Source organism: Xiphophorus hellerii, chromosome 21 (genome assembly GCF_003331165.1).
Source record: "Xiphophorus hellerii strain 12219 chromosome 21, Xiphophorus_hellerii-4.1, whole genome shotgun sequence".
Classification (NCBI taxonomy): Eukaryota; Metazoa; Chordata; class Actinopteri; order Cyprinodontiformes; family Poeciliidae; genus Xiphophorus; species Xiphophorus hellerii.
The window spans coordinates 3,462,132-3,483,734 of record NC_045692.1 but is presented as its reverse complement, the minus strand read 5'-3'; the positions used below and the strand labels follow the sequence as shown (position 1 = coordinate 3,483,734).

General features: G+C 42.5%; 1 protein-coding gene across 3 annotated transcripts; it reads right to left on the bottom strand.

Moving 5' to 3' along the window:
• Window positions 1-1,941: 1,941 nt before the first annotated feature.
• LOC116712047 (kinesin-1 heavy chain) lies at window positions 1,942-21,274 on the bottom strand. 3 transcript variants are annotated; one of them, XM_032551751.1, is made up of 26 exons: window positions 20,799-21,274; window positions 18,685-18,772; window positions 18,531-18,604; window positions 17,632-17,736; window positions 17,500-17,548; window positions 17,348-17,403; window positions 17,020-17,107; window positions 15,482-15,606; window positions 15,244-15,348; window positions 14,529-14,674; window positions 14,196-14,344; window positions 12,039-12,241; window positions 11,189-11,257; window positions 10,891-11,097; window positions 10,660-10,803; window positions 8,985-9,173; window positions 8,684-8,801; window positions 7,770-7,825; window positions 7,559-7,668; window positions 7,377-7,478; window positions 7,229-7,289; window positions 6,258-6,329; window positions 5,136-5,237; window positions 4,773-4,986; window positions 4,167-4,278; window positions 1,942-4,034 (listed from the first exon to the last, which is right to left on the bottom strand). In XM_032551751.1, exons 1-26 carry the CDS (start codon window positions 20,922-20,924, stop codon window positions 4,031-4,033), a joined length of 2,874 nt encoding a protein of 957 aa, XP_032407642.1. In that variant the 5' UTR covers window positions 20,925-21,274; the 3' UTR covers window positions 1,942-4,030. The 3 variants fall into 3 exon arrangements, with proteins under 3 accessions (XP_032407642.1, XP_032407641.1, XP_032407643.1); XM_032551750.1 differs by having other exon boundaries at window positions 1,942-4,037; window positions 20,799-21,273; XM_032551752.1 differs by having other exon boundaries at window positions 1,942-4,037; window positions 8,985-9,167; window positions 20,799-21,273.
• Window positions 21,275-21,603: the final 329 nt, after the last annotated feature.

Genomic DNA, 21,603 nt, shown 5'->3' with positions numbered 1-21,603 from the left:
TCTGCTGGACGTCAAGTTCAGGGAGACAACAGCGGCCACATCCGGTCAGCGCTGTTAGAATAAAAGGTTAATCGATTTCTTTTTTTGTTTCTTTTATTTCATATTTAGTGAGTGGGTTAATCTTTATGAATAGTGTTATTGCGTAATCTAAATTCTGCGTCTAATGTTCAGTGGCGGCCTGACCAGGCCAGCAAAAACTTTTGGGTGGCAAAAATAGTGATAAAAAATATATATACGGGGTGTGTTGTGGTGGCGCAGGGGGTTAGCACGCCCCACGTTTGGAGGCCCTAGTCCTCGACGCGGACGTCGCGGGTTCGACTCCTGGTCCAGACGACCTTTGCCGCATGTCTTCCCCCCTCTCCTCACCCTCCTTCCTGTCTGCCTACTGTGGAAAAAATACGAGCCACTAGCGCCGCAAAAACTCTTCGGAGAAAAAAAAAATATATATACACACATATTTTTTAAAAATTGTATCTTTTATATTTATTTATTGTGTTACATATTTATATCTTGATTGAAGAAGATGACCAGTGGTGTATACAGGATTTTTCCGGGGTGGCTATGCCCCCTCCCATAAGCCCCCACCTCCACCTTCCTGGGGGAACCACTCCTAATGTTGACTAGCTAAATATGAAACAAATGATCTATAATCACTGGGGGAGATATGGTTCTCTGCCAAAGGCAGCGTGTCCTGGGAGGCATCATGGGTTAAAAAAAATAAATAAATGTTGCATATGTTTCCAATTTAGAATACAGAACTTTATGCTACAAACACGTAATGCCACTGCTTTGTAATATTTTCAAGATACCTACAATTCGCATATTAATAGAATGTGTTACACTTTAGGCATGCAAAATTATATATCTAAGTCATTTGATATATCCAAAAACATTTTGTGTTGAGAGGTGAGTTTGCGATATTTATTTTTTAGATGTTTATGTATTGGTTATCTACACCCACACACAAAACAATGAAAAATAAAACATTTCACATTTGACATATATTTCTTTGGAAACATCAAAGCATTAAAAAAAATGGCAGCACTCAGACAGTTGTTCATTATGCTTTAACATTAATTAAAGCAATTCAACATATAAACATAAATAAATGTTCTCAGGCCTTTAGGTTTCTAAAGCTTAAATTAACTCCAAATTCATCCAAGTTCCCTGCTTTTATTTTGGAGCCCCTGGCGGATATAATTGGAGCTTTGCTCAGCAGCTTGCTTCAGCTGCGGTCTCCGCTCAGCAGACACCGGGCTGTCTCTCACACCCCGCCCTCTCGTCTGTCTGTCAGCGCTGATGGAGCGCATCCGGAGCCCCGTGGCCGGCGCGCCTCCCGGTTCGACACCTCCAGCACAGCCCGGTGGTTTTCCAGCTCCGCAGAAACTCCGGGGCTTTCTCTGCTCCGGCTGGAGCATTTTGACATTTCCTTTCAATCCCGTCGCGTCTTCAGCGATTGATTACAACACATAAAATCCCGGGCTTAACGTTCACATTCTTCAGCTCTTAAACGTGTAAAGTTTCCCCGCGGCCCCTCCCGTCGGCGCTGACTTCTCTTTGGCAGACACAGCGGGTAGTTTCACCATCCGAGCAGGATCATGAATGATTTAATGCTGGCATGATCCAAGAGCACAGCAGGCCTTCAGTGGAAAACACTCACCCAGACTACAGACAAACTGACATCAGCCTCAGGACAAAGAACAAGTGGACAGGATTTCAGGATAATGTAGGAATGTTTGTCTAAAAATAAAAGAAAAAAAAAAGCGCCACAGCAGGGAAAAGCACAGCCTGTCGGTGTGAGGAGGAAATGACAGATGGAAGCACCAATGGGATTCCGCCAATTCTTGCTTTCCAGAATGGAAGTATGGAATCCGTGGAATGCAATATCATCATTTAAATACGTACGTTCTCCCCCGGAAGCAGGAAATAATTCCAGAAATATTGAGTTTCTCCAGACTGCAATTTATTATGTTTAGAAAAGAAAAACAAAATCTGGGAAAATTGATTCTTTTTATCCATTGTTTCATTCAGCTGCTGTTAAGTGAAGACATATATATATATATATATATATATATATATGTCAAATACGGTGACAGACCTACAGCTTCAGTCAGTTTACTTACACGTAACTGCAGTGAATATCATATTAATCTCCTGGCTTTTTATAATGTATTTTAACAGATTTTTTTTTCCTCCAATATTTACGCTCTTGGGAATATCCAGAGAAATGTCCCTTAAGCTGCTAATAAATCACAGAGCAAGGCAGTGGGTGTTAACTTTCAGCCGGAGATGAATTGGGAGCATTATCAAGAGCCTAATGTTTCCCTGCTTTATCCATCCCGAAAAATAGTATTTAAATGTGTTTGTCTTCACTGGCTTGTCAGAACACAGAAGAGTGTCGAATTTCACCCAACTGACCCAAACTGTTAGCTCATACAAAAGGAAAATTGACATGATGTCCAGGAACAAGCCAAGAGCCACCAAGCGATCCAAGATGGATGGATGGAGAGGAGACCAACAGAGAAGCTGCTTCAAAAACCCTCAGGTGAAAATTTTGCGAGCTTAGGCATGGGGGCGGTAGTACCAGTGGTGCTGGTACAACACAAAGTGGAAGGACAAATGAAGAATGCAGACTTGATTTGAGGTTTTATCTCAAACCAAAAGCTAGAAGAACATGGTTGGGTGTTCTGGCAGCACAGTGACCCCAAACACACAACAAAACCGGCAGGAAAGTATTAAGCTACTGGAGTAGCCCCGATCTCAACTCTTGGCTGAAATGTACGAGTCTGTCCCAAAACCAGTCAGCTTGACTGAGGTTTACCAATTAATTAAATATCCAGTTAAATAATTCTAGAAGCTTGTTGATGCCAATGAAAAGTGTTTTGGTCAAGTCAAGTTTATTTGTCTTGTCTCTGTTATTTAAGCACTTTACACGATACAAACGTGGCACAAAAATAAAGAGAAGTAATAAAAACAAATTGTGATCCAGACTGGAATGTTCCTGTTATTATTGATCAAAGGGAACTCTAAGCAAATGGGCTTTTAGCCTTGATTTAAGGGAACTCTGTGTTTCAGCATGTTTTCTGTGAGTTTATTCCAGATTTGTGGTGCATAGAAACTGAATGCTGCTCCTCCATGTTTGGTTCCAGGAATGCAGACCAGAACCAGAAGACCTGTTGCTATGACAACAGCAGATCTCTAATGTATTTTGGTGCTAAGCCGCTCAGTGATTTGTAAACAAAAACAAAACGCTAAAACTGGAGTGATGTGGGTGAAATCAGTTTGTCTGTGGTGGATTTTCCTAGTTTTAGTGAGAACGCCAGCAGCAGCGTTTTGGATCAGCTGCAGCTGTCTGACTTTTTAGGCAGACCAGTAAAGACACTGTTGCAGTAATCAATGCAACTAAAGATGAAAGCATGAATGAGTTTCTCTTCATCTTGTTGGGACATTAATCCTCTAATCCCGGAGCTGTTCTTCAGGTGACAGAAGGCCGACTTTGTGACTGTCTTTATGCGTCTCTGAAGGTTCAGGTCGGAGTTCATCATTGCACGCAGATTTCGGGCCTGATCTCCAGTTTCCAGCTGTAATAACTGAAGCTGCGCGCTTCACTCCTGTTTAGGTCAAGAAATAACTTCAGTTTTGTATCTATTCAGCTGAAGAAAATGATGGCACGTCCACGCGTGGATTTGTTCTATGCATCTACTCAGCGGTTGAATGGGTTCATGTTCACTTGGTGTAATCGGCTATGTTAGAGATCTTTAATGCAGCATAGGCTCGCTTTCTTTTACAAGCTGATGATTAATGTGCGGGTGAAAAGAACACAAAGTTCTACAGTAGAAGCAGAATTTTCTGGGCATTTGCAACAATCTTGCTTGCATTAGCAGCTTGTTAGCCTTAAAGAGCGGCGGTGCTTTTCTATACAGTATGTACACATTTTGACACTGGAGGATTTGTGCAGAGTGTCCAGGACTTTGTGCAGTCTGCTGGTTTGAGGTTTTGGCTTCAGGTTTGGGCATCTGTCTGATGATCCTTAACTGCTGTGAGGTAAAAGAAAAGGAAAGTAAATTATTTCTGCTTACTCAAGTTATTTTGCCTCCTCTGTGCTTTTCAGAGACAGAGTTCTTCAACAGAGGAACAGATGGATGGAGCTTGACATGTTCTGGTACCTGTCATTGTCCTCTCCAATGGTATCAGACTGGCTGTTCTGCAGTAGTAGGGCCCTGCTGATGCCAATCAAGGGAGACGCTCCGGGCAGCTGGCCCGGTCTGATAGGCTTCACTGGGTTTGACAAAAAGACAGAACGCATCAGTAATTACATTTTAATCAAGAGAAGTTTGTTTAAATGCACATTAAGGCACAATTAAACCAGCTGTAAACCATCGCTTTTTCCGCGTCGGCCATCTTTGTTTACTCTGAAATCACATTTGGCCTTGAGAGGTTTTGCGAGATTTCCTGTCCGACATCTAAATGTTGGTGAGTGAAATCAGTTTGTGTGTTGGATTTTTATCGTCAAGTCTCTCAGGGTTTGAAAGTTGGCCAACAATTTTAAAAATAAGAAGATAAGTATTTGTGTATCTAATTAAAGACTTTGATTTGTGTTTAGGGACTGATTTGAGTTGCTTTTTTGTAAAGAAAGCCAAAGCACGGGTCCAAAGAGAAGCTACACTTCCTGACCAATTTGCAACATGTGATACTCTTCACTTTGGCTTCAGAAATATATACAGCTTACCTGAACCTGACAGACCTACTACCTGAGGTAGGTTTTTGCCCACCTATGACCGCAGAGGCTCTCCTGCCCATGTTTTTGGGCTTGACCGTGTCCTTGATGCGCTCCATCTCTTCCTCGTAACGCTTCTTTTCGCGAGACGCGCTCTCCTTGGCTTCCTTCAGGGCGGCCTCCAGCGCTTGGACCCGCGACGCCGTGGCACGTAGGCGCTTCTCCATTTTGGGGATCTCACAGCGAAGGCTGGCGTTGTCTCGCATCAGCTGCACAGAGAGAGCGAACTGTTAGACAAAACGCTTCTAAAGGTGGAGACTGCTTGCATGAGGAGCTCATGTGTGGGTGTGTGGGTGTGTGTGTGGGGGTGTAGGGGTGTGTGTGTGTGTGTGTGTGCGGGGTGCTTGTGAGTTTTTACCTGCTTGTGAACTTTGGTGAGCTGCTCAAGTTTGCCCTCCAGGAAGCTGATCTTTTGTTTCTGAGCAGCGCAGGCTTCTGAGTCATCCATGTCCTGCCCATTCTGTCCAAACATAGCAAAGAATTTGAACTTTTATAAAATATGTTTTTTATTTGTCAAAACCCTCACCGTGTTGTGACAGTTTAGTATGAGACAGATAATATGTGAAAAGATCAAGTTTTGTTTGAAGAAATGCACCGCTCCCGATCAAAAACAACCAATCAGAGTCAGGAGGCGGGTCTTAGCGCTGTTAATCATACCCATGTACTCACTGCTAAATGTACTAATGGCAGAGAAACAGCTCATAATTACAGGAAGAACTCTTACCTGCTGTTGTCGGTGACTACGCTAGCTAACTAGTCTTGGCATTCACAACAGACTCTGCTAGCTCACTGTAGCAGATAACAAGGGCCCGCCTCCTGACTCTGATTGGCTGTTTCTAGATACTACTGGGATATCTCTCTGTTATCACAGAGGATCTTGATTTTTTTCCCCACAGATTATCTGTGTCATATGTGACAGTTTCAACACACATGTAAAAGAAATATATATTTTCTGTATAAAAGTTACATACTGCACCTTTAAGTTTGTCACATTTTGTCACATTGCAATCCCAAACCCCAATCTATTTATTTTACACAACTGCAAACCTATCAGGTTGAGCCTTTAAAACTGACTTTAAATCTGAGGCTAAAGGACATGATTAGTAGCAGATTTGTATTTTTGTGTGAGTGAACAGGAAAAGCCTGGATGGGCCTCTTTTCATCTCGCCGCCATCTGCCCCGGGCTGACGGCTGAAGACGAGCGCCACGCTGAAGCCCCGGGCCCCCGATTTACATCCGCCGCCTTTAAAGAATCAGATGGCCTACTTATCGCAGACGCTGTCTGTTGTGTTCCCTGGACTCATTAAAAAATCATCAGGGTGCAAATGAAGCTCAGCACCACAGCACTGCAAAATCGGAAGGCGCTTCATCTGATCGCTGCTGATGATCGCCACGTGGAAATGGCGTGTTGGTGGCTTTCAACCAGCAGGCAGCGAGAGTGTTTTGGTGTAAAGATGAAATAGAACATGACAAGTTCTACCTTTCTTACTCTTCTGGATAAATCCTGTACAAAAAGCCTCCGCAAACTGTGGAGTGTCTGCAGCTCCCGAGCCTAAAAAAAAGAGAGAGACAGACAAAAGAAGAGGGAGGCAGAAAAGATTAAGCTGTATGTCTTGTTCATTATTAGACCTCAGTAGACAATCATTCAGTCAGCCAATCAATCCCTTCATTCTTTCCTTATCCTCCGTCAGTGTCTATCTGGAGCAGTCGTTGGGCGAGACGCTGGCTACATCCTGGTGACCCTGGATAATTAAATGTTCAGGGTGAACATAACCGTCAAAAGGCCTCAGCTCTCCATCCGTCGTTCCTCACCATCTAGTTTTTAATGCACTTCTGAGAACAATGGACTTGAATGAATCTGTTCTCAGTAACCACACAGACACACACACTTATTGGCACCTCTGCTAAAGATGTGTACAAACCAACCAACACAGGCTAGCATAATCTCACACTGAAACACTAAACCGATTATTTGTATTAAATTTATTCGGAGGCAGAGACGTCCAAGAAAAATCGGGACAGTTATTGGTGCCTCTAACAATCGCTTCAAATAAATGCAACAAGGAATTCATTTTGATAGTTGTTGAAGTGATCAGCTTCTCCTTTCTCTCCAACCTTTTCTAGCGACATTTTTTTGAGAAATTGAGCAAGTTATTTCAAATTTTGCTGTTTCCATCAACCTTTTCTAATGCAATGCTTAAAAATGCGCATTAAAAAAAAAACCTTGATGGAAACACGGCTAAAGAGTGGCACCTCGGGGTCACCAGGTCTGAGGTTATTCACACCTGTAAATATTTGAGGAGAATCTTAAGAATAAAAGAAGCAGATTTTCATTCTCTTTTATTGAATGATTGCTACCTCTGATCCCAACCCAAATCCTCTCCATGTCAGATCAGAAATATGTACTAAGGAAATTTGTTTCCTTGTTAAATAATGGAGATAATGACTGACCACAGTCTCCTCCAGTCCTTTCAGGTCCTGCTTGGCCTGCTCTCGTCTGTCCTGCAGCAGCCTGCGGAGCAACAATCACGTTATCACCACCTACAGGTTGTCATGGCGATAGCAACGGCTTCCCTTCTGACCAAACGACAACGTTTACGTGAGCTCCTGCAGCTGGCGGGTCTTCTCCTGGTCGGCTGCTTTCAGCTTCTCGTGCTCCACTTTCAGCCTCTCCTGCTCCAGCACGATCTCCTGGTTGGAGCTGCAGGGACCGCAGGAACACATTCAGCACAGCTGCACTCTCCCCAACGACAGAGGGAGGTTTTCAGACGTCGCTCTTACTCCTGCAGCTCCGTCATCAGCTTCTCCTTGCTGTCCAGCTCGTCTCTCAGGCTGCTGATTTGCTTCTGATGGGCCTCTCGGTGAGACTGGATCTGCTTCTCCACAGCCTCCTTGACACACACACACGTACACGCCCACGCACACACACGGTTACCATGTTGTCCCGTGTCACAGCAAGGTTAAGAAGCGAAAGCGTAGAGGCGTAGAATACCTTGACTTCATTGGCGGACTGGATCTCATTCTCTTTCTCCATGGCATTTACTTTCTCTGAAACCCCCCCACCCCCAAAAAACACAAAATAAAATAATTTTGCAGAAGCTTCACTAAAATTTGGTGAACCCTTTCTGTGTTTATTATGATGTTTTGGATCTGTATCTTGTTGAAAGACTCATTTTCACAGGAACACAAGTTAGTTGTAGCAATACGAGAATAAAGTCGTAGTAATACAAGAAGAGTCATAATATTATTACCAGAATGCAATTGTAATAATATAAGTATGAATTCTTAATAATATGAGAATAAAGTCATAATATTACCAGAAAATAGTTGCACATTAGGAGAATGGGGAAGTAATTTTACGAGAATAATAACAAATAAGCTACTTGATAACAACTGAAGATTTGCTTTCACGTTATTGTGTTTTATTCTAATATAACAACTTTATTGTCACAATATTCTAATTTCTTTCTCCTAATTTCAATGAAACCTTAGTCTTGCCTTAATACTTGAAGAACTTGTTCATCATAGTTTTGTTTTCTTTGTTGAACTAAAGGGCTTGACTCTTAGTTGTTTGATGGTTTAATATCACTTAATTTAACTTTGTAGAGATCAGGTATTCCACAAGGCTGATTGCTCGGCTCCTTTATATTGAGGATCACCCTTCCCACACGGATGGGGCCCAACTGAACCACAATCTCTTACATCTGACCACCAATGGAGATTTAAATATTTGGTCTCCATTACAAATCATTTAATGCATCCAAATTTAATTTTAACCAAAGGGGGCACATTTTTCTGGTCCCCCGATTTATCTCAGTCAAGTCGTTCTAATCTTGACTTTACGTCAAATGGCGTCACGTAAACTGTGTCTGAGTTTGAAGCTATCCCAGTTTCGGTGGCGCTCACCCTCAGCTCTGATCCTGACGATCTCGTCGTTCAGAAGGTCCACGTTTTCCTCCAGCTGTCTCTTCTTGTGCTCCACATTCTGGAGGCTGTCTGTCAGGGACTTGATCTTAGCCTCGTACTGACCGCCGGCAGGAGAGGAGAGACAACACACACACACACACAGTCTCTATGAGCGCTTTCTTTAAGCGCACCCCTAAAATGTTACATCTGCAGACATGTTTGGCGTACGACCATAACATCTGAACGGTGCGTTACTGTAGCGACGGCGTGCGTGATCGTGGATGGACGGAGCAGCGGTTACCTGGGAGACGCGGAGCTTGCAGGAGGTCAGGTCGCTCTCCGTCTCCTCCAGCTTCTGGCTGTTCACGGCCTGGCTGCTCTCCAGCTGTTTGCTGCGCTTCACCATGGTCTTCACCTCGGCCTTCATCTTGCTGATGTAGAGCCGGGCCACGGTGAACTCCTCGTCGATGAGCCCGCTGCTCTCCTGTTGCTGAGAGGTAAAGAAACGGCACATTGTGGCTTCGGTGTACAACGGGAACCGTTAGTGTGTGTTCTGATGGCAGCAGCAGCAGCAGCAGTGCTGTCGGTGTTGATATGAAGGGTTTGTATCTTTATCTCCTCTGCAGATAAAGATTTTTGCATGTTGTCTAAAACAAACAGCAAAATCACAGGAAATTTCACTTGTGCAACTTTCATCTGATATAACCTACAGCTCACTAACAGACAGAAGCTAGTAGCAAACACACGGAACACTGGATGTCTCAGTCATGTACACGCCTCTGCTTCTGTCTGATATCCTGCTAAACTCAGATACGTGAAAATGTAGTATTTATAAAATGTTTAAGCTCCTCTTTTAGACAGTTTTGAACACGTGAGCCATATTATCATCATGCTCTTGTTTTCTTACCATGCTGCGTCCAAATAGTTATTTTCAGATGGAGACACGCTACGTAAATCAAGCCCTTTTCTTTTTGTCTTTCATGTGAACAGTGTTACATTTGTATTATGTCCTTCATCAGGATTTTTAGTGTGTTGCCTGAGCCCAATTAGGAGACTTTTCCATAACAATCAACTACTAATCGCAGTTCTGGCTCGTTTTTATAAATGTCCTTTATTTAACCAGGTAAACCCCATTGAGATCTAGATCTCATTTTCAAGAGGGACCTGGGCAGAAGTCGTTGGTTTGACCCAGCTCCTGGTACTGTTTGACAAGCTGCACACCAGCTATCTGAAATGCATGAAAAAAACATTATAGGAGCGCCATCTTGTGGCCTAGAAAATATACTGTCTTTCAAAATTATTCACATCTTTAACAGGCAGCATTTTATGCTTTCCAGGCACATAGTGCTATTTTACAGCACAATCAAGTAACTATGCTAACTTCAGTTGTTATAAGAATGCTGTATATATCAAATATTACTTACAAGAAATTTGACTCTGTAATTTAACGCCTTGAAATTGGGTTTCTGTCTTTTTAAAAACTCCTGCTCTTTCTGAAACTCCGCATTAAGGAAGTCATCACCACATGGCTCCTCTATTAACACCTTAATGTTTTTATTAATGTTGCACTGAGAAGCAGCTCCTATAATGAGATCAACAGATGCACAGTTCCTCCAGATGTTTGCTAATTGCTGCTGGCTAGTCTGAAGGAGCACAGTGCTCTGTGAGGTGGAAGATTGGAAACTGCAGCTCTTTGTCCTCGAAGGCAGAGCTAGATCCACCCAGGTGTTTTGCACAGTTGAGTGGTTGCCATGGAGATTACAGGATTTCTCAAACATGCATGAAAGAATCAAAGCAACACTCCAGGTTTGGTTTTGATGAAGGAATAACATTATAACATGATATAAAGCTCAAAAAAGTCGATTTTCTGTCAAACTTAGGGAGAACATTTTTTGAAACTTTTTTTCTAAATCTCTTCTAATTCAGAAGTTTGCACACACAGATGTGTTCTTGTAATGTGAAAACGAGGGACGCACCTTCATGTCATTGTTTCCCACTGCGATGCCGATCTCAGCCAGGTCTTTCAGCAAGCACGACATCATCTCAGTGACCCTCTTCTTCTGGTGGTTGGTCATCTCCTTCAACTTCTGCAGCTCCGAGTCAATGGAGGCCAAGGAGCTCTGAGGATGGATGCAGGCGGTAACAGTCAGTGTGAGGAAGAGCGTTCCCGGCAGCACTCCAAACACCTGAGGCTGCGAATGCCTTACAGACTTCTGGTTCAGCTCCTCGCTAAGCGCCTCAAACTCCTTGGTTTTGTCCTCGACCTCCTGACTCTTCTGGTCGTAGTTGACGGCCAGCTCCTCCAGCGCCTGCAGCACCTCCTTCACCTCCTCCTTGGAGGCTTCGTTCTCAGCCAGCAGCCGGTTCAGCTCCGTCTGCAGGGTGTCGTGGTCGCTGCGGGAGGACTCCAACAGCTGACGGGGAGGGGGGGGGGAAAGGATGTTCAGTGTGATGGGAATCCCAGGATTCAGACTGGGAGAGGAAGGGGAGAGAGAGAGGCATCACCTCTTCCTGGTCCAGCAGCTGCTGCTTCAGTTTCTCCACCTCCTGGGACTGCTGGTTGATCTCATCGTCCTGGAGAGCAGGACGATAAGAAACAAGTCATCCAATAATCTGGTAGTTGCAGGAGCGGCGTCCTGCAACATTTAGATGTCTCTCTGCATCAGCACACCTAGCTCCAATATTAGCTCATTAGCAAAGCTCTATAGAGCTTGACTGCGTGCTAGTGACGCAATTTCACCATTTTATTCCAGTTTGTAGGACAAGGCACAAAGGGGGTAACGATAAATCGGTCAGCTGATACATCAGCCCCAATTTCCTTCATTTTGGGAGATCGGTGATCGGCCGTTGCTTACATGTGAAGCCGATCTTATTCACCAATCTTGTTTAAGTCAGCAAAGGTCTAAAAATCAAACACTGTCCTCCTCTGCTCTCCTGTGGGAAAGGTTTGACTGTTAGCCAGGTAATGTCTGCACGCTCGCAGTTAACAAAAGTTATCCCACTATTGCCAACTCAGCAATTTTTTTGCTATATTTGTCGGAGAAAAAAATTGGCATCTGACAAAATCGGAATCGGAAAATCTTTCTTCTTAAAGATCGGTGATCGACCAGAAAACTGCAATCGGTGCACCCCTACATCTAAAAGTTGCAGGACTCTGGCCCTGGAAGACTCCAATTTGAGATCACTCCTTTACTTATTTTTAGAAGCCAGTTGCGCCATCTGCTGTCAAGAAGTAATACTGCACCAGTTACTGATGCCAAACCATGCAGAAATCTCGGCTCTTTTCCCCCTAACGTTCCTGGACTGTTTTCTGTGGGTCTTGGGTCATTGACAGGCAGTGAACCAGAACAGTTACCTTGTCGTCCAGCTCCTTGTAGAGCTTGGCCATTTCTGCTCCGTACTTCTCCTTCTCTGGACCCGTGAGAGCCACTCCGGGCAGGCTGCCCAGGGAAGGCTTGGGCGCAGCCTTATCATTGTTGTTGAGAGCAGCATCCAGCGACACCACCTCAGCTTTAGCCTTTTCTTTGTCAAACTGCTCCTCCACTGGCACGCTCTCTCCTGCAGGGGGCAGCAGAGGCGTCATGTTCTTGTGTTATGTGAGAATGGGATTGGCCCTGGTCTCGCCACGGCCGCATTTCGAGGAGAACTGCTGTGATTTTCCTCATGACACTGCTAACGTGAAGACAAAGGATGCTTTGTTTTGGACCTAAAAATAAACCAGTGTGTGACTCAGATTTAGAGTGAATTGACAGGAATGACTGAAGAGCTTCTCCCTCTACACGCTCTAAAATCTTCCGAGTTCATTCTTCAACTCCACAGTTTAGTTCATGCTGGTCGGACAGACGTTAGACCAAACATTAGATCAAACATTGTGACTCAGTTTGTTGGGTTTGAGAAGAGACTGGAAGGAGCCTCATCATTCTTTACAGATGAATTTTGTTAAACTTCTGCAACCAATTAAGAAATGTTAGCTGGTAATCTGGTGCTGTTTTTTCAATATTAATGTGAGCTGATCGCATTAATCACTTTAGTTTACTCCAGAGAGTTTCTTCACTTAAGACAGTCCTCTATCTGTTGATTGGTTAGCATGAGCTAATGCTAACAGTGTTCAACATTCACACTTTGACCAAAGAATAAGCCTTAAAGTTTGTCAAATCTTATTTACCTTTTTTTTTTTTTTTTTACTATGGGTCGCTCTTTTCAGCTCACCCTTTGATTAGCATAGGCTAATGCTAACTATGTTCAACATTCACATATTGACCAAAGAATTAGCATTGCATTGTATATAGACAGGCTATATTTTATGTTTTAGAATGTATGAATTCTGTCAAATCATTTGTCCAACTTTTCTTTCAGATTATAAATATTTTTTTTAACCCACTCTTTGCTACCTTTAGCCTTGGGGATTAGATTTGGGTTAAAACTGAAACCTAATGTTGGGCGATCAGGTGGAAAAAAAAAAATCAACATTATTTTCTTCACATTGTAATTTTGAATTAACAATTTAGTTTGTATGGTAGCAGCTGCTTCAATATATGTTAATAAACAATCTCAACGACAAATTAATTTTAGTAACTCCAAATTATTCTAACATTTACCTGTTCACGGCTATCAAAAATAGTCAAGAAAATAATTGCAGCTTGGGAAGCTGAGATACTTTGGCGCAATGCTACTTGACACGTGACACGCTATTAGCTGGTGTTGGCAAAGCAGCCAATCCTTGGTGCTAATTGGCCGAATCCCAAAGAGTATGGATATGAAAGACTGTGTATGTTCACTTCTATGGAAGTGCTAAAATAGTTTCCACTGTGCGTATTAATGCATGTTAAGGTATATTTGGTGTTTTAACTATCAAAATAAGCTAAACTGTCATTCTAAATTAATCTCAAGCTGTGCTAAAAGCAAATGTCGAAAAATAAAGATGGACTTTGAGCAAAGACTTTAAAGTCTTAACAGCCTCAGTGGTCTGGATATCAATAGGTAAACTGTTCCAAAGTTTAGGGCCACAAATAGCAAAGCAAATATGTTTTAGTACAACCATAAAATAATGCAACCGGAGTCTACACTACTTCTTAAAGTATCTTCTCTATCTTTTAAAAGTTCTTTAATAATGGTAGCCCGAGTACAGTGTGAGAGGTAAACTTTCATAATTCATAATTATTCTAAAATTTCCTGGCAATAGTCAAACACTCAAAGCCTGAAAGACGAATGTCGTGAATTCGCATTAAACCATAATATAGCCAAGGTAGTGTGAACATGCTACTGATGCCTGTTGATGCATATTCTATGTATACCAAGTACTGTGTTGCCGCTATCTAGCGAACACTCATGTCTATTTTAGCTCATACTCAATACCTAGGTTAGGATTAGGTTCCAGGCCACGCTAATCGCACTCCATGTAAATCCATATTCATAATGCACCTCAACAGCAGTTCATCATTCAAGACGTTGGGTTATTTTTCAGCTCAGCAATTCTTAAGAGTCTAATTTTACCAAACCATGGTAAAATCACCTTTCCTCCAGCGATTGAGCTCTGTCTCCAGCCAGGTGATGGTGGTCCTCAGAGTCTTGTTCTTCTCCTTCTCCTTCTCCCACTTCTTCTTCCACTGCTCTGCGGTCAGCTCCACATTCAGAGTCACCGTGTTTTTGATCGTCTTTGCCCTGTTCAGGAAAGTCACAGTTTTCATTCATGGCGCGAGTAACCGAGTCTATCCCAAAGTTTTATGTTTTATTTTTTTAGCCAAGTCTTTTTCCATAAGAACCTTCTTGACTGATGAGGGGGAAAAAAATGCAACTCTTCATGAAACCAAACGATACAAGAGCCTTTTTGTGTGTGCCTGTGTACCTCTGTCCAAACAGCAGAGTGGACCTGGTCTCTGCGTCATTGAAAGCAGAAGGTGAGCAGCAGATGACCATTGTTGTCCGACAGTTTCCTCCCAGGGAGTCCTGCAGGATCCTGGTCATCTTACTGTCTCTGTACGGTACGTAGCTCTGGAACAGAGTGGAAAATGTAAAGCAGCTTCTTTTAATAAAGTCAGCTGACCTTTGCTATAATTGCAGATAGAAAGTCTGGCCTTTTAAACCAAAACATAAAAAGTTTTTTAAGATTCTCGATGTTTGAAGATTCAGCCAAAATCAACAGAGACCTGCATTTTTTTTCCCACTCCAAGGCATAATAATAATAATAATAGTGAGTTTATTGCACATTTTGATGCAAAATGGTAAAAACAATATTGAGTTTGAGTGAGTGCTAACACACACCTGCAGGTGCCACTTTTTCTTACATCTACTACACTGCTGCCTCAGCATTACCTGATGTAAAGTTATAGTGATCAATATGGTGACTAGCATAGCCCATAATACAATCCAGTTTATCAAACCGAACTGATCTCAGTCCAAACCCAGCTGCTCTGTGAAGGCCTCGGAGGTTAGTTAGAGAATATTAGAAAGCAAACGGCTTCATGAAGACCGAGGCTGTTTACAGCAGGGTTAGGTTCTTAAACAACATCCCAGACTGTGAACACCTCCATCATCTGGACATCCTGTGTGCGCTGTCTCACCGAGCCCTCCGCCAGAGCAGAGATGACGTTTCCCAACGACGACAGGGACTTGTTGATCATCTTCGCTTCATCCAGAACTGTTCCCTCTGCTCCGGTTTTACCCACCTGCCAAGAAAATAAACCCAAGAAGCCTCTTTAATCTCTGTGTCTGTGAAAAAAAATGTTTCACAACAAACCAATTTTATGACAATGCTTCACATTATACTGCTGGCTCAGTTGTTGAGGGGGGGAATCTTACTTTTTCACTCCCTGCCAGATCGACGAGGTAGAGTTTGCCGGTCAGCTTCTGCTCAGTCTGGGTGTTTTCTTGCTTGATGTTGATGAGGAAGATGCTGTGACTCCGGGAGCTGTGCTCATTCATGTCTGAGGTGGACAAAGACAAACTGAGGATTATCCAGAAGAATGACATGACACTAATAGGGGGGAGGGGTGGAGGTATTGAGGTACTCAGATGTTGTTCAAGGAGCTCAAACCTTGAACAACATGCAATTTAAAGTTGCATCTAAAACTAGCTAACCATCATTGCAAAGTAAGTTTGCTTTGAGAGTTTGCAGTATCAGTGTATGCTTCATTCTTCCTCCTCTAGATACGTACAAATTGATCCCACTGAAAATCATCCAAAAACTTATCCAACTTATCTATAAATTTTTGCCAGATTGGAGCAGAATTTCTTGTGTTTTTGGGTGAGTAGTGGTGTACATCTTACAGTTCGGCATGGAGACCTCTGGTGTTTTGTATTTTTTCCATCAAGTGGAAAGTAATGGTTTTCTCTTTCTGCCACCAGGTGGCAGTGCCACTTTTTCTTTCAACTTTAAACTAAGAAATTAAGCTTCCAACTGGGCCTCGAGGGAAATTCCTGGCTTTTGCTGTATTTTTGAGTCATTTCACACATTTTTAGTGAGACGATGACATATTGTCTGAACTTAACATGGCATAAAATGTTGCCATCAACAGCCTAAATATCTGAGCTGATCTATCTCAAGCGTTTAATCAGGGGCTTCGTTAGCTGAGTCCACCTGTGATTTGAGTATTCTGTTGCAGTAGTCATGCTATGCTTAAGTGTTGACTTTGGATCAACTCCTTGGAATCTTAAATTTACTTAACTATTAACCTGTTTTTATGTAATTTGTTTGTTCTAAACATCTGAACAGTTGTGAATGTCAGCTATAAATCTAATTGTCATTAATAGTGGAACTGTATTAAGTATGTTGAATAAATTCTGACATTGATGCCAAGCAGTAAAAGCATTTTAGCTTTTTGCTAAAGTATTGCAGTCCTTCTCCACATTTTTTTCACATTCAAAAAACAAACTTCAATATACTTGGGGGAATTTTATACAACACATTGCATAGGAGTGATGTTTACAAAAAATTATGAGTTTTATTTTTACTTTTTTGGATAAATATCTGGCCTACAAAACAACAAAAAGTGTTACCAAAAAATCAGTATCAACTAAAATCGGAATCGTCAGGTCAGGCCTTTTAAGGATTGGCGATTGACCAGAAAAGTGCAATCGGTGCACTCCTAGTGAAAAGCTGAAGGGTGTGGATACTTTGGAAGGCACTAGTTACATCCCAGTTTCCCCCCCCACAAAAAGACCAGGCGTTCTCAAATTCGCTACTCATTACATGTTAGAAAAACTAAAGGAGTAAAGATTGCGGGGAGCGTCGAGCGGAGGCGGCCGCTCGGCGTTGAGTGTGGCGGCAGTCAGGAGACCCACTGAGGCTGAACCCATGAGAACCAGCAGCTCTGAAGGCACTCAGTGTGCGAACTCACTTGTGACGGCCACGTGTCTGTTGTTTTTGCCTTCGTCTATGGCATCCATAACTTCCTCAGGGCTGCACACGAAGCGCTCGGTACATCCCTGCGGACACAAAGGCACATCACAAGGAAGCGCTGTGTTCAGCCACTGCGCAGCCACACAGAGACCTGGTTATGAAGGGCGAGACCATGACATAGTGCAGGGGGAACCGTGGAGAAAAAGTGACTCCCGTTACTTCATCTTCTCAGTATTTCCAGTCTTTATCATCTGATCACATAAATGGTGAACTATTAATAGCTCAGGGCAACAAAAAAACACAGATGGATCCAGGAGATGTCTCACCTTGACAAAGGGCACCCTGTTCTTGTCTTCATGCACTGACAGGTTTGTCTTCGTTACTGCACAGAAAAGTCAAGGTCAACATGGCAGCAGTTAGTGTGCTGTCAGGAGGTAAAAGCATGTTGAAGCAGGGCACAAGAAACCCAAATGCCTACCGTCCAACAAGTCTCGGATTTTGTCCAGATAGATTTCGAAATATGAAACCTGCCAAACAAAAGCTCTATAAGAGAAGCTTTACAAACTGTGAACATGTGAGCTCCTCGTTGTTTGATCGGGCGATTACATACTTTGATGTGGAACTCCGAGTTTTCATCCATGGAGTAAATGTAGTTGAAGATGTCTTGGACAATTCTAGGAATGATTCCCATCATTTCTGGGTCATGAAGTTTTCCCTTCGGAGGAAAATATTGAGAGAAAAAAAAAGTGAGAAATGATGGCAGAATCCGTCATTCTACCATCATCCGCTGTAAACTAAATTTAGTTTAGCGCTGAAAACGGGTTTTATCTTTTGCTTTTTTGTCCATCTTAAATGTTTCAGATCTACCAACTCATTTTAGAGTGTTTTCACACCTAATAGTAAGGTAGACTTGGTTCAACTGAGGACCAAAATGACAACATTTTTTACATTTTCAGCTGGTGAGGTTCACTTTCACACTGCACTGGGTCAAACGAACCAAACCCTCTGAAGAACCTGTTCACCTCTTCGCCTGTAGTCAGAACCACTGGAGGAAACAACGTAAAAACCTCTGGAGAAGATTTGAGCACAACTTCCTTCTTCACGAAATGCAAACAAAAATGGAGTGGTGTCATATTTTAGCAGTTGGGGGGTAGGGTTAGGGTTAGGGTCTTCTCTTCTGTCTTTAGCTAAAGACCATGAGACATTTCCATACAAATTAACTTGACTTGACACAGCTTCGGCCACTCGAGAAGGTGCCCCACTGTTCCATGTTTTCTTAATAGACATTGACTCATTGTCGTTCTCTGGACTCCGAAAGCCCAAGAAATGGTTTTGTTGCCATTTCCAGACTGATGGATGTCAATAACTTTGTTTCTCATCTGTAGTGCTTGTTTTTGTTTGCCATATGTTGGATGATCTCAGACATTTAAGTTGAACGAGAAAAGCAAAAACAGAAGAAACCAGCAGCTACTGTTTTACAACTCTGTATCCAACATCCCTTTGCATTACCTCCATTGTGTGTGTTTTTCCAGACGAAGTCTGCCCATAAGCAAATATCGTTCCGTTATATCCCTCCAGAACATCTGCAAAGTTTAGAAAACCCTTTGAGCACCGACTTTGAACCTGCAAGACTTTGCAGTGTTGAACTAATATCAAGGCTTACCTTTGACAATCTTCAGAGCCACAGCATTGTAGAACTGCACCTGAGTGGTGCTGGACTGGAAGACGCGGTCAAAGTGGTACGGCTTCCCCTGGTAGCCAGAAAGAGAGGATGAAGTACTTCCACTTTATAACACAGAGGGGGCCAGCATGAAAAGTCCTTGCATGTTAACCAGTAATATCAGCTAGAGGTATTCTTGTTTCAAACACTGAACTTTCATGCTACAAAGCAACAATGTCAACCACTGTGCAACCTCCCAAAATAACACACTTTTAATCTAAGAGGTGTGTGTTTGGATTCAGCCCCCTGAGCCAACCTTCAGAACCAGCTTTCAACTTACCTTTACAATCACAATTCACTAACTGTTTTCGGGGTGCGTCTCTAAACCTTTACAAACATTCTTCTTTGAAAAACAGCAAAAGTTCAGTCAGACTGGATGGAGAGTTTCTGTGAACATCATTTATTTTTTAGCTAGTTTTGCTCCATGACTCAAACTAAGATGAAGTAATTTTGGTTTTCAAAAGACCAAAGTGCACGACGACTGTTGATGCTCACTATATATAATATAATGACTGTGAGGGTAGAGGTGAAACAATTAAAGGTAAAGCTAATTTTATTTATATAGCACATTTTCAGCAACAAGGCAATACAAAGTGTTTTTTAGAGGCCATCTCTGCTGTCAGTCCAACTCAGTCCGAGTTAAAACACAAGCCAACCTGTCCTTGTGGTACTATTTGAATTTACCCTGCCTGTAAAAAGTGTTGACCCCCATGGATGTGTTAGTCTTTTTATTGGTTTTACAAATAAACCAAAAATGAACAACATTTTTTTTTTTTACACAAAATTTTTACAAAAAACCCCTTTAATGTCGAATTGGCCAATTTGTGCATGTAGTCTCACAATGGGTGGGATGGAGATCACCTGAATGCAGGAAGGTCCATTCACTGGTCCCTTGGTATTCCTGGCTGCCATCACATCAGGAAGATTAAAGGACATTACAAGAAAATCAGAGAAAACGCTACAGAAAAGTAGAAATAAAGATGGCTGTCCTCACAGACTGGCTGTGAAGAAGGACACTAAAGAGAGAGGACACCAGGTTACCATGACTACACTGAAGGAAACACAAGCTTCTGCAGCTGAGGTGGGAGACAACCACTTGACCAATCAAAGCTTTAGGGGAGAGAAGCAGAGAGAAAGGAACTGTTGAAGAAAAGTCATATCAAGCGCAGACCAGAGTTTGTCAAAAAGGCAGGTGGAAAGAATTCATGGTCGAGTGGAAGACAGTTCTTTAATCTGATGAGACCAAAATGGAGCTTTTTGTCCGCTCAGACAGAATGCTATGACTTATGGACACCAGAACGCTGCACACTGCCACAAACACACCACAGGCATGATGGTGGTAGCATCAGCCTGTGAGAATCCCTCAGATAAACTTTCCAAAGTTTTAACACTTTTAAAAGGAAGAATGGAGAAAAATCGCAGCATCCAGATGAGCAGCCTGATAGATCCAGACTCTGTGTTGTGATTGCAGCCAAAATTACATCAACTAAATACTGACTTGAAAGGGGAGAATATTTATGCAGTCACTTATTTTATGTTAAAAATTGATATTTGTCATTATGTTATAGAAATCAGTTTTCATTTTTGATATTGAAAGCTTTTTTGATAATAAGGTTGCACTGTGTTGCTCATGATTGATTTGTAAAAGCAATAAAAAGTGAACCACTGTAGGTACTGTCAGTGTGATTAAGATCCTGTAGTTAAGCCTCTAATGTGGCTGAACTAAATCATTTCTGCAACGCAGAGTGGGTCAAAATACTTCCACAATGATGGAAAACACTGCGATGCCTAATGTCTGTTGTTTGAGTCTCAATACTTCATCATCCCTTAAAACGTTTTTGTCTGCACAGCTGAGCAACTGGTGATAATTATTTAAAAATAAAATAAATCTCCCATGAAGGGGTTCATGTAATAACATGTAAAGTAATTTTTGTTAAAAGCAATCTATAGAAATTCAGACTAACAATAACTCCAACAGATACCATGTCTAATCCCACAGTCGGCCGGGTTTTCATCATAGAAAGAGTACTCCGTTCTTCAATTCTGCCCTCACTCACCGCAATCTGCACGCAGTCGTCTCCAATAAATTTGGGGATGTACTTGTCCCCCCGGGCCACCTCGGCGCTGTTCAGCGGCCTGAAGCGGCACACCACTTTGATGCTGCACTCCCCTGGATCCGCCATGTCCGCTGCAAGCGATGGAGCGCCACAGGACCTGAAACGGAGCCGCTGCTCAGCCGCTGCTCAGGGTAAGAGACAGGCTGCTGGAGAAGTCCTCCCTGATGCTCACGGCGAGGAAAACACAAAGTTCCAGCAGCTGCTACTCAACCACTCAGCTGAGGCGAGAAGGAACACATTAGTCCTGAATATTAAGGATAAAATCCAAACCCCTCAAAAATATAGGGATGTGTCAGCAAATAGAGAGTCTTTAAAAAGATTAGATCAGAGCTCTAAAATAAATTGTAAAATGAAAAGAAGTGTCTGGATGTCGCTGACTGTTATAAAAGAGTCCAGCTGTTAGAGGGCAGAACCAAAGACAGAGCACATGTCCTTCTGTGCAAAGAACAATCACATGGCTCTTCAGGCTGTGTGAAGCTAAACTAAAAAGGGTTGATAATAGAAGTTATTTTTGGTCTTTCATCTGTTATATCCCCTTTGGCCTCTTTTTCAGCCTTGCCATGCTTCTATAAAATAACAAGAGAATCTCAAAATGCATCAAAAGCATCATAAAAACAACAAAAAAGAAATTGGCATGAGTTTTTAGAGCACCACTACTGTTTGGAAGTTGTGGAATAACAGGTGTAACGGCAGAGGTCAGATCCCCGACTCCAACGTCGGCCAGACGGAGATTTAAAGAGGAGCG

Bases quoted from the DNA above. Each gene is read 5' to 3' on its own strand.
- LOC116712047 (XM_032551750.1), bottom strand. From the start codon at position 20,924: ATGGCGGATCCAGGGGAGTGCAGCATCAAAGTGGTGTGCCGCTTCAGG. The intron at 7,669-7,769 runs GTATTCTACGCC...GTGTGTGTCAAG, and splicing joins AGTCCGCCAATGAAGTCAAG to GAGGCTGTGGAGAAGCAGAT. The intron at 6,330-7,228 runs GTCAGTCATTAT...TCTTTTTTTTAG, and splicing joins AAGGACTGGAGGAGACTGTG to GCTCGGGAGCTGCAGACACT.